We start from the raw sequence: 17,857 nt of genomic DNA on the forward strand, positions 1-17,857 counted from the left end.
CTGGTACTTTTAGCCCCAAAGACAACTTTCTAAATCACAGTAATTTGAACTATTAATTTTCACCTTGCCCTTGATTGTGATGATCTTTATGCATTGAAGTACTAAAGTAATGCTTAATTGGTAAATGATATTCAGATTGGAATCATGTTTTGAATCAATTAAGTATTTATAAAATTAAAATGTTGGGGTTATGGACTGACCTCAGGAGGATCATGAGTAGTACAGTTTGAGAATTCATTATAATGGTTTAGAAAATATAATTGGAATTCAACAAATTAGCAAAATTAATATATTCCAGCGCACTGATCATTTTTGTGGGTATAAAAAGAGAGCAGAAGGGAAGTTGCTCAGAACAGTTTGGAACGTTTCCTGTGTCCAGATACATCAGGAGAACATCATGCAGTCTACTTGCCTCATCGTTGCACTCCTCTGTCTCATCTCCTTCTCTTCAGCTTGCTACATCAACAACTGTCCCATCGGAGGCAAAAGATCCATCGTGGACATGGAGATCAGACAGGTAAGGAGTAAATTTCTTCACATCTTTGATAATAATGCCTTGTAAGGGAATAACACCTTTATTATTCAAAGGACTTTTTACAATTGGAAAACCGGTACAAATATTGAAATTTCTGTCGACTTGAAGATCGTACAGGGTTCTTTTCATGTTCCACAGAGATTCATTCGGATAGTTCTTAAGCAAGGGTGGCTTCCAACCAGGTAGTCGGTGTTGTAAGAATCAGTGATCTGACCTTGTTCCGTAAAGACACTGAATTCAAATCCCCTCATCAAAACCCGTGGTTTCAGTGTGTCATTGAAAATGATACTTGACTCTCCAAACAGTTTTTTTTTGCAATTCCATAAAATGGATAAATCTAAAATTATCTCATGGAAATTTACTAAATAATTCTGAGAAAGGTGGAAGTTTCAGTGCCCGGTTATGTCTAAGCAAAGTGCAGTGTGACGTAATTGGAAGAAATGTACAGAATTCAGAACCACTGATATTGAGCAGGGGTTTCACTTTAAGAGGCTGCTCTGACATGATGATGGTACCACACAGAGAGTTTTGGCACCTTTTTTGGTGTTTAGATGTTGGAGTTCAATAAAATGCATTGTGGGTTTCATAAAACATAAAATGCCCCACTTTATTTTATTTGTAAAAACCTACATTGGTAACCACAATACATTAGGATGATTCCAGAGTTATTGAACATGTTGCCCGGTGCAGTTGCTTTGAAACTGCTGGAGTTTTGGGAGCCAAATGCTGTCAGTTGGTTTCTGCGAGAAATCACAGCCAATGACAACAAATTCTACTACATGATGGAGTCCCTCATCAACTGCATGGTTGTGAAATTGTTAAGTGAGCTTGAACATGATAAATAGCGATGGCTGAAAACAGTTGCTCCCCTTGCCTAGCTTCGGCAATGCGAGGCTTTCGGAGCTAATAGACCACAAGCTAGAAGGGCTGATTGATAAGTTCATAGCCTAAGGAAGAAGGAGTCAATTTTAAAAAACCTAGCACATTTATTTTTCAAACATAGTCCCCTCCTACATTTACACAGTTAGTCCAGTGGTCGTGGAGCATACGGATCTTGGACCTCCAGAAAGTGTCCACAGCATGGGTGATTGATAGGTTCGTGGCCTAAGGTAGAAGGAGATGAGATAATAACTTCAAACTTTCTGCATGTGCATGTAACAAGAGCTGTATAACTCATCTGTCTACCTTAGGCCACAAACTTATCAAACACCCCTGTATTTCTCCTTGTTTTCAATCAAAATTGTTTTATTTTTAAATAACTCTTCATTCAGCATGTTGCTGGCATCTGGGTCTATTGACTGGAAATCCATACACAATTGATCAAGTGGCCCCACAATTTGCAAGTGGGACAATGAAGCGGCCCTTGTAGGCTGCATCTTCTTCTGTATACATCAAATGCACGACTTGCAGTACTCTTCAACCTCTGGCTACATTTGGGGCCAGTAGGACCGATCTCTGAGAAATCTGTAGGTTTTGCCAACCCCCATATGGCCATAATCATCATGAAATAACTTTAATGCAATCCCTTGATACTTCTCAACCAGAACCAGCTGGAAATGCCGAGGGCCGCACAGAGGCGATGAGATCTGGTACAGCATCTGCTTCCTCAATGCCAATCTGGGTCATTCTCTCAGTAGTAGAGGCACCACAGAGTGTTTCATCTTGTTTGTTTGGGCTGTGTCCCCCTTCGCAACTGCTGACCAAACAGTACCAATACACGGGTCTTCTTGCTGAGCAGCTGCCACTTCCCCAGGGCTCAATTCTGGCAACTGCTTTGGTTTCAGAGTGGTCAGGGTGCAGTAAGCTTGTGGATTGGCACCATCAGAAGCTCCCAAATGATCTACCACTCGATTCTGCCCTTGTCTTTCCTCTGCCTTCCCCGTGATGGAAATCTGGCACATGGCATTGACTTCAGGGGCAGGAATGCTCTTTCACTCTCCGTCCCTGTCCAGCCCTTCATGTGCATGTTGGGACAACGTCATCAATATTCCAACTTCCTGTCCAGTACTTCAGGCTGAAATCATAGGCAGACAACGATGCCAACCACCGACGACCTACAGCATCCAATTTCGCCGAGGTTAGGATATAAGTTAATGTGTCCTTCCTCACCTCGAACTTGACACCATTTAGATAGACGCTTAGCTTGGCCACCACAGCACAGTTCAATGCCAGGAACTCTAATTTGTATGTGGGGTAGTTTCACTCAGAAGGTGACAGACTCTGGCTGACAAATGCAGCAGATCTCAACCCTGTGCCCTGATCCTGATACAGAACATGCCCTAAGCTCTCTCTGTTGGCATCTGTTTGCAAAACATATGGCAACTGGGGGTCTGCAAAAACCAGCACAGGCACTTTCGTCAGCAGCTCCTTCAGCAACTGAAATACCTCTTTGCATTTGAAGTTTTGTCCTTGCCGACTGGGTCTGAATAAACCAATGCTAATATATCAAGGTCTGCACCTACTCCAACACCGGCCTCCAAAAACTCCAGCTTCAAATACAAGTAACTATTGTACAGATAGTCATCTGTACTAAGACCCCAGATCTCTAGCGCACTGAGTGACATCAATGGTAAATGAGTTAAATACCAGTTGGAAAACAAACGGTACAGCAAAGTAACCTGAGAGTCGAGATCAAGTAGGGCTCAAGCATAAATACCCTCAATCAGTAGCAATACACTAGAGCTTGGCCCCCTCTAAGTTTTCAGGGATAGGGTTGTTTGCTACTGTGCCACAAGCTCCTATACCACTGCCTGAGGTGAGTTATCAGTGGTCACTTCAGCCAAGAGGGCTACTACCAAAGACTGTACCCTGCTGATGGAGGCTGCCCACACCTCCATCGCATTCTCTTCCTCTCTTACTTCTCTGATCAGCTCAACAAACAAGGGTTCTGGGCACATCTTATGAGAGATTCAGAGATCCTAAGCGATCAGGTCCGGTGACTGGGTGCCTTTCACCACTTGGTCCATTCTGAACTGCTTCACATTAACTGTGAGAGAGGCAAGCAATTCAGCTGCTTCTCTAACACAAAAATGTAAGATAGAAACATAGAAGACCTACATCACAATACAGGCCCTTCAACCTACAAAGCTGTGCCGATCATGTCCTCACCTTAGAAATTTCGTAGGCTTACCCATAACGCTCTATTTTTCTAAGCTCCATGTAGCCATCCAGGAGTCTCTTAAAAAACACTATTGTTTCCACCTCTACCACCGCCACCGGCAGCCCATTCCATACTCTCACCACTCTCTGTATAAAAAAAAACCTACCCCTGACATCTCTTCTCTACCTACTTCCAAGCACCTTCAAACTGTGCACTCTCGTGCTAGCCATTTCAGCCCTGAGAAAAACCTCTGACTATCCACACAATCAATGCCTCTCATCATCTTATACACTTCTATCAGGTCACCTCTCATCCTCTGTTGCTGAAAGGAGAAAAGGCCGAGTTCACTCAACTTATTCTCATAAGGTGTGGTCCCTAATCCAGGCAACATCCTTGTAAATCTTCTCTGCACCCTTTCTATCCTTCCTTCCACATCCTTCCTGTAGTGAGGCAACCAGAACTGAGCACAGTACTCCAAGTGGGGTCTGACCAGGGTCCCATATAGTTGCAACATTACCTCTCAGCTCCTAAACTTAACCCCATGATTGTTGAAGACCAATGCACCGTATGACTGCTGAACCACAGAGTCAAACTGCGTAGCAGTTTTGAATGTCCTATGGACTTGGACCCCAAGATCCCTCTGATCCTCTACACTACCAGGAGTCTTGCCATTAATGTTATATTCTGCCATCATATTTGACCTACCAAAATGAACCACCTCATACTTACCTGGGTTGAACACTATCTGCCAGTTCTCAGCCCAGTTTTGCATCTTATCAATTTCCCGCTGTGACCTCTGACAGCTGTCCACACTATCCACAACGCCTCCAACCTTTGTGTCAACAGCAAATTTACTAACCCATCCCTCCACTTCCTCATCCAGGTCATTTTTTTAAAAACCAGAAAGAGTACGGGTCCCAGTGCAAATCCCTGAGGCACACTAATGGTCACCGACCTCAAGCAGAATATGACTCATCTACAACCACACTTTGCCTTCTGTGGGCAAGCCAGTTCTGGATCCACAAAGCAATCTCCCCTTGGATCCCATGTCTCTTTACTTTCTCAGTAAGCCTTGCATAGAGTACCTTATCAAATGCCTTGCTGAAATCCATGTACACTACATCTACTTCTCTACCTTCACCAATGTGTTTAGTCATATCCTCAAAAAAAATTGAATCAGGCTCATAAGGCACAACCTTCCTTTGACAAAGCCATGCTGACTACTACTAATCATATTATGCCTCTCCAAATGTTCATAAATCTGCCCTCTCAGAATCATTTCCATCAGCTTATCAACCACTGAAGTAATACTCACTGGTCTATAATTTCCTGGGCTATCTGTACTCCCTTTCTTGAATAAGGGAACAACATCCATAACCCTCCAATCCTCCGGAACCTCTCATGTCCACATTAATGAAGCAAAGATCATCACCAGAGGCTCAGCGATCTCCTCTTCCCTTTTCCTACCTATGTCGTTGCTACCAATACATAACATGACCTCTGACTTTACTCCTTCCCACTTCAGGATATCGTGGGCGCGATCAGAAACATCCCGGACCCTAGCACCTGGGAGGCAAACTACCATCTGCGTTTATTTCCTGCATCCCTACCCTTCTGAGCACCAGGGGCAGACTCTGTGCCAGAGGTATGGCCTCTGTTTCCCCCAGCTAGGCTGTCCCCAACCCCCCCCCCCATACAGTACTCAAGCAGGAATACTTATTGTTAATGGGACAGCACCAGGGGTACTCTCTAGCCTCTGACCCCTGCCTTTCCCTCTCCTGACTGTTACCCACTTATCTGTCTCCTGAGGCCCCGGTGTGGCTACCTACCTGTAGCTCCTACCTATCACTTCCTCACTCCCCCTGACCAGACAAAGGTTATCGAGGTGCATTTCCAGTTCCCTAATGTGGCCTCTAAGGAGCTGCAGCTTGACGCATCTGGCACAGATGTGGCCATCTGGGAGGCTGGGAGTCTCTAGGACTTCCCACTTCTGACACCCAGTACAGAACACCGGCCTCACACACATACTTCCTGTCTGTATTCTATACAGGTAACTTACCTCACCTCGACCTGCTGTCGTCAAAGCCCTGTTGAGCCAAAACCCTCCTATTCTGTCTCCAGCTACTCTGTCAACCCCTCCTCCAGCACCCACTCTATCAAGCTGTCTCCTTTTAAACTCTTCTCCTTGTTCTACCTGGCTGACATCCACGTGCTTTTGCACATGAACCACAGAAGTAACAAAGAAGTTCTGTGTCTTTATGGATCTCACTATGTCAGCAGCCGCCCCCCTCAGCCATTCAACTAATCACTGTCAATCAGAGCACTGCCCCTCATCCAGCATCTGAAAAGTCACTTCACTCAAGTCTCAGATTCCTCTTCCCACTTGGGGGTGGGCTTCACTGCTCAGAACATTCTCAGCTTTCGATAACTAGGACCCCCCCTACCTATGCACTTTGCTAATTATTTGCCAGGGAGGTAAGGGCTTATACCAAGTCAGAATTCTCACTCCTCGCTAGAGGACTTGTTTGACATCCCAAATCAGACCACAACTTCCCCTTGCTAAGCACAAAGCAGGGTAACCTGTTTTTGAAGTCCCCACCCCCAGATACGGGAGACTTGGCCTCTGATTTTGTACACTCGCCTACACTCTCCTCCTCTGGGAAAGTATAGACAGCACACTGCCCCTCCCATCTACCGAGGCCCCAATAGTACCAGGCAGTTCCACTGCCATTACGTCAGCGCTAGTCTGAGATAAAACAATGCCTTTGCCCATCAGTTTATCAAACCTCTGCTCCACAATAGCAACTGCTCCTACTGATTTAATGGTACTTAAAGTTTGAGTTAATAATTTGTTGGGAATACAAGTGTCAACCCCACTCAATGCACATGCATTCGTTACCAGTAACCTCATGGATTCACACCTCTGCCCAACCCTGTACAACATCCATTACCATGGATCGTAATCACTTTACCAGACAGAGTTTAACACAGGCTTAAGCACACAACTCACTGGATCAATGCTCAGGACAATCACACAGCATCCAACAAAATCGAACCTGGATGATAACCCCACAATGAAATCCTCTGATTTCCTCGGCTACAGAAGTCTAGGGAAAACACTCTCCAGTCCCACCAAACTCGTGAGATGGAGACAGCTCTCCAACCACAAAATCTGGTTTATGTGGCTGCTGTGTAATTTGCTATCGTGTTACAAATTAGTGCCATGAAATAACAGTACATTGCATACCATGAAAGAATTATATTTATGAATCTTAACTTCACTAAAGGGTTAGTAAAGAAAAACAAAGAAAAGGACCCATAGTAATTAAACAGTCAAATGTGCACGAATTGGAGCTCATCTTGAACTTCTCAGTCAGTCACGTGCTGGGCCCTTGGTCAGTGTGAAAGTCCACACCACCTCCCGAATGTCACTTGCAATCCATCTCGATCAAACGGGTCTCCCACTGGGTTGTAAACTATGATCAGTTCTCCCCAGTGTCTCTCCCTTCATCTCCCGCAGAACCTAAAAAACACTGAGACCAACCTTAGAGACCCTCACCAAGAAGACCTCCCCCTAACTGGATGGCACACATTCCACATCACCCCTTACCTTTAACAATAACCCAAACAGGCTGAAAGCAGAACAGACTGCTCTTACAGAACTGCTCAATGAAATACATACAGCAAAGCAGTAAAGATGTGAACCAGGCATTACATTAGGTTTTGGAGTTCAATAAAATGTGTTTCAGGTTTCATTAAACATAAAACCCCTCAATTTCATTTTATTTATGAAAACCTACAAAAGTGTCTAGAGTAGACTGGAATGGAATTCTATTTCCAAGATAGTTTAGTGGTAGTTTGTGTGTAACAGGAAGCTGTCTGGTCAAAGAAGTCAATAACTGAGAGAGATAATTCATAGCAACAGATGATATTGATCAAATGGACAAACTGATTCTAAAGAGTCTAAGTGGTATTAATCATCGCTCAACTGGAAGATGAATTTTCATATGATTTTGCTTTTAATATATTCTAAAATGATCAAAATTTGATCTAACTTATTTTTCTAAAAATAGAACATAACAATTAGGAGCTGATTTAGGCCATTTTGCCCATCGGGTCTGCTCCACAATTTTATCACAGCAGATCTAAATTCCTCTCGATCCCAATCTCCTGTTTTCTCCCCATATCCCTTCATGCCCTGACCAATCAAGAATCAATCAACTTCTGCACTAAATACACATAAAGACTTAGCCTCTACAGCTGCTTGTGGCAGAGAATTCCACAGATTCACCACTCTCTGCCAAAGAAATTCCTCCTCATCTTTGTTTGAAAAGGTCACCGTTCTATTCTGAGGATGTGTCTCCACAATAGGGAGCATCCTCTCCTTATCCACTGTATCAAGGCTTTTTACCTTACAATATGTTTCAGGGAGGCCACCCCTCATTCTTCTGAATTCCAGTGAAAACAGGCCCAGAGCCATTAAAAGCTCTTCATATGATAAGCTGCTCAATCCAGGATTCACAAAAAAAATCTCTCAAAATTTAGTTGATTTGGTCCTGTACATCACAGATAATACCCTCCCAACCATCGAGCATATTGACATCAAATGTGGACAAAGAAATACATCACCCTCACCACCTAGACCATGCTCTTTTCTCACTGCTGCTATCAGGAAGGAGGTACACGCGCCTCAGGACTCGCATCAGCAAGTTCAAGAACAGTTACTACCCCTCAGCCATCAGACTCTTGAGCAAAAGGGATAACTACACTCATTCAGTTTCTGGTGTACCCACAACCAATGGTCTCATTTGAGCACTCTATCTTCTAATTTCATGTCCTTCCATTTCATGTTATTTCATACTTTTTATTTATTTCTATTTATTTATATTAACATTTGTACAGTTTGTTGTTCATTGATCCTGATTACAGTTACCATTCTATAGATTTGTGAAATATGCCTGTAGGAAAATGAATCTCAGGGTTGTATGTGATGACATGTTTGTACTCTGGTAATAAACTTTGCCTTGAAATTTGAGAAAGCACAGGGATAATGTAAATGAGTGTTTGATGGTTCATGTGGACTCAATGTGTCAAAGGGCCTGTTTCCAAGCTCTGTGGTTCAAAAACTCTGTAAAACACTTCTTGCAAATTTAATCAGTGTCACCAACTTACAAAAACGGTGCAACAAGAGAGACTGTAAATGTGGCGAATCTGGATCAGGAACTACAAACTGCTGGAGGAATCCAGCAATTCGAGCAGCATCCGTGGAGGCAAAAGGATCTCAACCCAACACTCCAACTGTCTCTTTGCCTCAATCGATGTTGCTCAACCTGCTGAGATCCTGCAGAAATCGGTTCTGTTGTTCATAACAAAAAAGATTTTCTTTAGAACTCAGTAATACAGTAAAACTTTACTCTTTTCATCGAGCACAAGGTTCAATGCCTGAACGTACAGACCACAAGGCTGACCAACCGCTTCTATCAAACTCTTATAGATTCACTTTATTTGTCACATGTACACCAAACCATTAAATCATACAGTGAAGTGTATGACAAATGAACCAGTTTACCAAGTATTATTTATAATTTAGAGTAAGACAGAAACGCTAAAGGGCCAAGACTCTTACTCCATTAATTCTTTGTTCCTCTCCATAGTTACTGCCTGACCTGCTGAGTTACTTGAGCATTTTGTCTGTGTTACTCTGGATTCCCAGTATCTGCAGAATCTCTTGTGTTTATGATTTATTATTTAACTGTCTTTGGGAGTGGCCATGCTGATATATTCTCTGCTCTTTCCCAGTGTCTGCCATGTGGTCCTGGCAATAGGGGCCAATGCTTTGGAAGCAACATTTGCTGTGGGGAGGAGATTGGTTGCTACATTGGAACTTCTGAGACATTGCGGTGCCAGAAGGAAGTCTACCTGCCCTCACCCTGTGAACCCTCAGGCAGGATCTGTGGCAGGAATGGTGGAAAATGTGCCACAGCAGGAATCTGCTGCACTTCTGGTGAGAGGTTTACTCCTTATCACACACTCTTTCAACGAACGTGAAAATTCCAAAACAATCTTAGCTGTCAAGTTGAAAGTAATGTATGGTCAATTTTGTCCTACAGGTCAAACATACCACAGATATAGCTGGAAATCTATCATATTAGAATACAGAACATAGAACAGTACAGCGCAATACAGGCCCTTCAGCCCATGATGTTATGCTGATCTTTTAACCTATGGAGGAGGTAGGGGTGTTCCACAGTGAATAATTTGCTTCAGTATTCGTCAGTGAGGGGAACTTGTTGAATGTGAGTTCAGCGTAGAACGGGATGATTTGCTGGAACATGGTGATGCTCAGTAAGTCTGTGATGGAAGTACTGAGAATTCTATGATAGATAACTCCCTGGAACATCCACTTTCTTAACTTCAACATGTTCAAGCATGTTAGTCTGTTCTGCACTGATCTCACAGTTGTCAGGGTCCCTCTTGCCGGTGAATACTGAATCAGAGTATTCATTCAGGTCTTCCACGACTACGTTGATCTTATTCTCCCTCTTACAGTGATTTGCTGTTGATCACTTATGCCCACATCACCCGAGCTGAAAATCTGAAATAAGTTGGACAATACTGGAAACACTCAGCAGGTGAGGCAGCTATAGAAGGAGAATCAGAGCAAACACTTCAGGTCCATGACACTTTGTCTTTAGACCTGAATCATTGACTTTATTCTCAATCCACAGATGCTGCCTGACCCGGTGAGTTTTTCCACCATTTTACAGCTCCTCTTGAGAGCAGTTAGGAAATTTTTTTCAGAAACAGTCTGCTGCCTTCTTTTCTTTGTCTTAACTTCCAGCATTTCATTGGAGGAAGCACTCGTGATTTATCGACACTGCCTTAGACTTTATAGTGGTGGAGCCAAGCGTTTATCTCTTAATTACTTAATTATTGAATTCATTTTTTATATTTGCACTGTTTGTCTTCTGAATATTGCTGTTTGTCAGTCTTTGTCTGAAATATTTAATTGATTCTATTGTATCCCTTTGTTTCACTGTGAATGCCTGCATGTAAATGAATCTCAGGGTTGTATATGTTAACATACATATACATCGATAATTCTGGGCTCATCCATGCAGATCACATGGCCGGTCCATCTGAGCTGAGCCTTCAAAACCTTGGCTTCAATGCTTGTGGAATTGGCTCGGTCCAGGACTGTCAGGTTGGAGATACAGTCTTGCCAGCGGATCTGCATGATTGATCTCAGAGTGCAATTGCGGAAATGTTCAAGCTGTTTGACATGTCTGTGATACAGTGTCCAGGCTTCACAGCCAGACAGAAGTGATGAGACCACAACAGCATAGTAAACCTTCAATTTAGTGGAGAGGCGAATGTCATTGTGCTGCAGAACTTTGACCCAGAGCCTCCCAAGTGCCTGGCTTGCTTTTTGGATCCTTGACGTGATTTCTTTATCAAGGGCACCGTCGCTGGAGATGGCACTCCCCAGGTATTTGAATTTGTCAACGGAGAATAAGATATGTGTCATCGATGGTGACGCATGGCTGCGGCGGGGTGCTGTTAGGTGCAGGCTGCAGGAGGAACTCTGTTTTACCGAGGCTGATTGTTCTATGGAGAACTGGAGCAGGGCAACCATGCCCAAGGTTGCCCAAGGAAGAGGTACAAGGACAACCTCAATTCAAACCTTAAGTAGGCCAAACTCCAGCCCCGCGATCTCAAACACACTGCTATTGATCGGTCCAAGTGGCGCAATCTATGCTCCAAGGCAGCCGATAACTTCCAAGCCAACTGGCGCATGCAGCACCTCAAGGCGAGGCAAGAAAGACACAGGAGGGTGTCCACTCCTGCCCCAAAAGGCGGTGCTCCTTGCCCCATCTGTACCCATACCTGCGCTTTGGACTTCAGCCTCAGAAGTCATATGCGTGCCCACAAGCGTTGACTGCGCAACACATTCGTCTTCCTCGGACTTTGAGAGACTACTACTACATCAATAATAAATTTATTTTGAAATTAGAACTTCAGAGTTCACGCCAGGAAAACTTTGGACAGATTTTTTCTTCACTTTGAACCTGGGATTAAAGTGGGGAGGAAATGCATATTCTTTATCACACTCAGCAGAGGACTGAGGTTTGCCATCTTTCCCAAAGAGAATCTGACTCTGTATCATGAAGCAATGGTGACAATCTACTCCTGGGTGAGCTGGATATGAACACATGATTGCTTTAACTTACGGTGAAGGCAGAGAGCCGACCAGTTACTCCAAGGTCACATCTAGGAGAGGCTCAGTCTGTTTTATCTGGTGGAAAGCAAGTTAAATGTGGACATGACTAAGGTATATAATATTATGAGAGGTATGGACAGGGTCTGAGTAGCTGTTTGCATGCTGTAGCGGCCACAACCCAGTACACTTTATCGACAGGCAGGGTAAACCAGGTGAGGGTAACCAATGGGTTTCATATCCCAGTGACATGCCTGTCCTAGAATGCAAAGACATCTTTGCTGGTCTGGGAGGATAAGATCAACAGTGAGATCTAATATCTAGGAAGTCAGTTCTGCAATGCTTTGTGGAGAGTGAAAGGCACAATAAGGTACAGCAGTCAAGGCCATCCATTGCAATCAAGTAAGAGTCCAGTTGTGACGATGACTGATACCACTGGACCAAGATTTCTGAGGCTGAGAGAGTGGAACAGCCCCAGTGCAATGGCTTTTCCTTTGTAAAAACTTTCCACACAGGTTTCTTCATGCAATTCACATTAGATGAACAACACAAATCGAACTATCATTGAAAGATACGACAGACAAACAAATCAAATGATCAATCACTAAAGGTGCAGGATGTGGTTTCCCATACCAGAGGTAAGTAAAACTAGAGGACATAAATCTGGGATCACATGTTAATGATCCAGAGTGGATTTGTAAGCACTGGGCAGTATGGATAATGTATGAGAAGTGTTTAATGGGTCTGGGCCCTTTAGGAGAATGAGGGGAGGGTGGAATCTCGTTGAAACCTTTCAAATATTGAAATGCCTGGATAGAATGGATAGAGTGTATAGAGTGGATGTGGAGAGAATGTTTCCAATAGTTTGAGAGTCTCGGACCAGATGGCACAGTCTTAAAATACAAAGATGACCCTTTAGAGCAGAGATGAGGAGGATTTTTTTTTAACCATAAAGAGGGTGAAGAATCTGTGGAATTCACTTCAACAGACAGTTCTGCAGACTAACTCTGGTAGAGGTGGAAGCAGAGTCACTGCCGGTATTTACAAAGCATCCAGATGAGAACTTGAATTGCAGAGACAGTGGAGGCTACATGTCAGCTGACAGAAGATGGGATTAACACAGAAGGGTCAGTGTGGACGAGTTGGGCCAAATGGCTTATTTCCATGCTGTATGACTCTGTGACTATTCACATAATGGATAGATCAATCGTCTGTCAGTCATGGCACTGACCGTGGCAATCTGAACAAGTACATGGATATGATTCACAATCCGTATTGAAAAGTGAAAATTCAAAGTTGTTTATTATGTGGCAACCCACGTTCTGCGCAGGCGAACTAGCTCACAAATAGCCAGCGCACGGGGGGAGACTTTGGTAATGCACCTCTGACATCATTTCCGCCCGGAGAGGGCGGGCGCTAGGGATTAAATTCCAGCGCCGCAAAGTTTGAATAAACTAGTCTCGAAATGACTTACCGACTGCATGTCGTTATTTCAGTGCTGTGTGTAGCACATCGCTACATTGGTGACCCGGACAGACCAAACGGGATTTGGACCAAAGATGACCGACTCTTCATCTGTTCACGCAGTTTCGCTAAAACTGCCGACTTTCTGGATGCTGTGACCACACGTGTGGTTTAGTCAAGCAGAAGCCCAGTTCCAGATTCGGCAGATATCTTCTGATTCCACGCGTTACTACTACATGGTGAGCGCCCTTGACCAGGAGATGGCCGCCCAGGTTGCGGATTTCATACAGTTGCCCCTGGAAGAAGGCAAATATGAAGCATTCAAAGCGCTGCTCATTGAGTCCTTTGGCCCCTCGCTGCGTGAGTGGGGTGCTCACCTGCTTCACCTGGACGGTTTGGGAGACAGGCTGCCTTCAGCATTGATGAATGAGATGCTGGCTCTGGCTGACGGACACAAGCCCTGCCTTATGTTCGAGCAAGCGTTCCTAGAGCAACTGCCCGAGGACATACATCTGCTGCTGGCTGACGCAGACTTCAGTGACCCCCGGAAGGTGGCAACCCGGGCAGACGCGCTGTGGAAAGCCGAGAGAGAGAGTGGCGTCCGTCAGTCGGATTACCATGCCACGCACCCAACAGCGGACCAGACCAGGCCCGGCAGGGTGGCGCACAAAACACAGCGGCAGGAGTGAGGAGACCAGTGAACAGTGGTGTTTCTACCACCAGCGGTGGGGCACAAAAGGCTGCTGTTGTTGCCTGCCCTGCAAGGGCCAGGTCCAGGGCCAGCTGCTGCTAATGGCTATGGTGGCTGGCCACCAGGACAGACCCTTGTACGTCTGGGACAAATAGCCAAGGTGCAGCGGCACACGATAGCCCCGCCGCAGCAGTTCGAACCCACCCACCACCCACCACCCACTTCACCGCTGCGAAGTTTGAATAAACTAGTCTTGAAATGACTTATTGACTGCATGTCGTTATTTTAGCGCTGTGTGTAGCACATCGCTACAATTATCGTATTATGTATATGTCACGGTATACCACCCTGAGATTCTTTTTCTTGCAGGCATTTAAGGAAAAATAAAGAAATACAGCAAAATTAATGGAATCAATACATAAATAAGCACACACAAAATGTTGGTGGAATGCAGCAGGTCAGGCAGCATCTATAGGAAGAAGTACAGTTGACATTTCAGGCTGAGACCCTTCGTCAGGAACCAATAAACAACCGATGTGCAAAATAATTTCCCGATGGTAGATTTTGCAGGGGGCTGGGAACTGGAGCCCCAGGTCAGTAAGGAAAAGATCGGATCAGAAGGTAGATGTCAGGAAAAGAATTGAAAGGCAAAATCAAAATAACAGGTACAATGGGTCAGATAGTTTGAAGTGTGTATATTTCAATTCTGGGTATATTATGGGTAAGGGTGATGAACTGAGACCATGCATCGGTACATGAAACTACAGTATGGTAGGCATTACTGAAACTTGGTTGAGAGAGGGGCCAGAGTGGGTGATCAATGTACCAGGGTTCTGAAGTTTTAGAAAAGATAGAGGAGAAGGAAAAGTGGAGGAGTGGTGTTATGTACTTGTATTGTTGCCTGAATACGTAACAGTGGTTAGTTGCACTACTGTTCAAGGAAAATATCACAGCTGCACTTAGATGAGACATAACGGAGAGGTGAGACAATAAGTCCATTTGGAGGGAACTCAAGACTAAGAAGGGTGCAATCATGCTGATGGGACTGTATGACCTACCCCCTGATCGCCACTGGGACACTGAGGAACAGATGATATAATCAGATTAAAGAAAGGCATAAAAATAATAGGGTTGTTGTCATGGAGGATTTCAATTTATCTGAAGTCACACACTCAGTGATTCAGGAACAGCTTCTTCCTCTCTACTATCCAATTTCTAAATGGACATTGACCTGTGAACAGTACTTTACTTGCACGATTTTTAATCTATTCAATATACACATACTGTAATTGATTTACTTATTTATTATTATCTTTTTTCTTCTTCACCTATATTAGGTATTGCTAATTTAATAAATTTCATGACACATAATAAATCTGATTCTGATAAACTGCGACATGTTTTGTGTAAGGGATTTAGATGGAGCAGAATTTGTTAAGTGTATCCAGGAGGATTTTAAATCATCATGTGAGTGGTCCAGAAAGAAGAGGGACAAATTGGGCCTGGTTTTGGGTCATGAGCCTGGCCAGGTTACGGACCTTTCTGTGGGTGAACAGTTAGAGAACAGTCTGACCACAACATTTTAACTTAGGCCTTGTGTGAGAATTTTAAATTGGAGTTGAGCAAATGATGAGTGCATTAGGCAGGAACTAAGAATTGTTAATTGTGAACTCCATTTCTCAGGCAATAGTATCTTTGTGTCCACTCTAGACACATGCGAGGTCCTGAAGGACTGTTGTGTCTAATGTTGTAGTGTACCTTTATTTATGAAGGGAACATGGGAAATTCCTGGAAATACAGTCCAGTGAATCTCACGTCAGTTGCAGGGAAATTGCTGGAGAATATTCTTAGGGATAGGATATGTGAGCATCTAAAAACCCATGGCCTAATTAGGAAAGCCAGCTTGGCATCGTGCATGACAGGTCATGCTTGACTAGATTTGTTTGAGTTTTTTGGTTAGGTGATGGGAGAGATTGATGAGGGTAGGGTAGTGGATGTCGTCTACATGGATTTCAGCAGGACATTTGACAAAGTCACTCATGGGAGGGTGATCGTGGAGACTAAGATACATGGGACTTGCGGCGAATTGGCTGTTTGGTATCAGAACTTGCTTGTGCATAGAAGACAGGGGGTGGTGTTTGAAGGGACTTATTTGAGCAGGAGTTCCGTAATTAGTAGAATTCCTTAGGAATCTGTGCTGGAATCTCTGCTGTTTGCTATGTATATAAGTGACCTGGATGAAAATGTATTTGGGTTGGTTCGTTAATATGCATATGATACCAAGATTGGTGGATTTGTGGATAGTGTAGACTGGTAAAGAATACAACATGATACACAACAGTTGCAGATATGGGCTGAGAAATGGCGGATGGAGTACCCAGGTAAATGTGAGGTGTTGCACCTCGTTAGGGCAAATGCAAAGAGAGAGTACACTGTTAAGGGAAAGATTCTTAACAGTGTTGCTGAGTAGAGTGATCTTGGGATCCAAGTTCGTAGTTCCATGAAAGTGGCTAGAGGGGTCAAAATGTGGTTAAGAAGGCTTGTTTTTATTAGTCGAGGCATTGAGTGCAAATGTCAGGACGTTATTTTGCAAATTTACAAAAGTCTGGTTAGGCTACACATGAGTCAAATATTTTAGAGACTTTTACGAGATGTTGGACAGGCACATTGGTGGAGGGAATATGGTGAGATCTAGACATGGTGCAAGTTGGAGCGATGAGTGTTTGGGTGTCTTTGATTTGCTACTTAGCTGGATTGTGGCCGAATGGCCTGTTCCCATGCTGTACTGTTCTATGCTCTATCTGCTTTCAGACAACTTAATCAGAAGCTGCATTATCTGATTAAAACTAATTTAAATCATAACAATGTTGTCTCCTGAGACATGGAACTGGAATTAATATCCATTTCAGATTAGTGAATAATCTGTGAATAATCTGTGAATAATTAGTGAATAGAACAGAGAATGCTGGAAATACTTGGCCACTTGGGCAGCAACCAATAGAGAAACTATTAATACTTCAGGTCAGTGTCTTTTTTCTCACAACAGGGAAAACTGAGAGTAAATGTTTGAACGTTGCTCTGAGCCAGCACTGACTGTCTGGGCTAAGTGTCATCATTTGAGATCATAAGCAATTATAAGTATGACACCATCTGACCTCAAATCCCAAGTATCCTGCAGTCTTGTTCTTGCAGTTCCTCCAGTTGAGTGAAGATCATGTAGTTATTGGAGATGGTCTATGTTGGTGTATGTCAATTACAATAATGACATTTGTTCTGTTAATTTTTTTTTCAGACAGCTGCACCATGGATCCTACATGTGACACCAGGAATATCTTCTCCGCAAATTAATGTGAGCTTCTGGGTTAAATCTGATCAACAGCACAAGGTCAGAAACTCAGAGTCACTACTGAAAGCTCCAGCCAATTATTGTTCAACACTATCAGTTTTTAATACTGAGTAGATAAAAATTACAGACTGTAAAGATCTTCAGACATGCATAGTGTGTGTTAAAGAAATGTGAAATAGTGTAACACTTGTAATAATAATTAACAATAAATGAAACATACAAACGACATGCTCTTCATTAGTTTTTATTGTAAGACTGGAAGTGGTTACTACTGATATTGGCAGCATTTATTCTCCATATCTAATGTCTGTGCTCTTGAGTTTGTCCCCATTAAACACAAAATCATTTTAAACAATTAATTTTAGACTTGTACATTATGTAAGGCCACAAGACATAGGAGCAGAATTAGGCCATCTGGCCCATTGAGTCTGCTTTGCCATTCAATCATGGCTGATCCTTTGGTTTACCTCCTCCTCAACCCCATGCAAGGCTTATTGAGAAAG

The 17,857-nt window shown here is 43.5% G+C and overlaps 1 protein-coding gene across 1 annotated transcript; it reads left to right on the plus strand.

Moving 5' to 3' along the window:
- Positions 1–397: 397 nt before the first annotated feature.
- On the plus strand, positions 398–17,362 carry LOC132390882 (oxytocin-neurophysin 1-like). The gene is made up of 3 exons (XM_059963421.1): positions 398–517; positions 9,435–9,639; positions 17,301–17,362. Exons 1-3 carry the CDS (start codon positions 398–400, stop codon positions 17,354–17,356), a joined length of 381 nt encoding a protein of 126 aa, XP_059819404.1. The 3' UTR covers positions 17,357–17,362.
- Positions 17,363–17,857: the final 495 nt, after the last annotated feature.

Source organism: Hypanus sabinus, chromosome 3 (genome assembly GCF_030144855.1).
Source record: "Hypanus sabinus isolate sHypSab1 chromosome 3, sHypSab1.hap1, whole genome shotgun sequence".
NCBI lineage: Eukaryota > Metazoa > Chordata > Chondrichthyes > Myliobatiformes > Dasyatidae > Hypanus > Hypanus sabinus.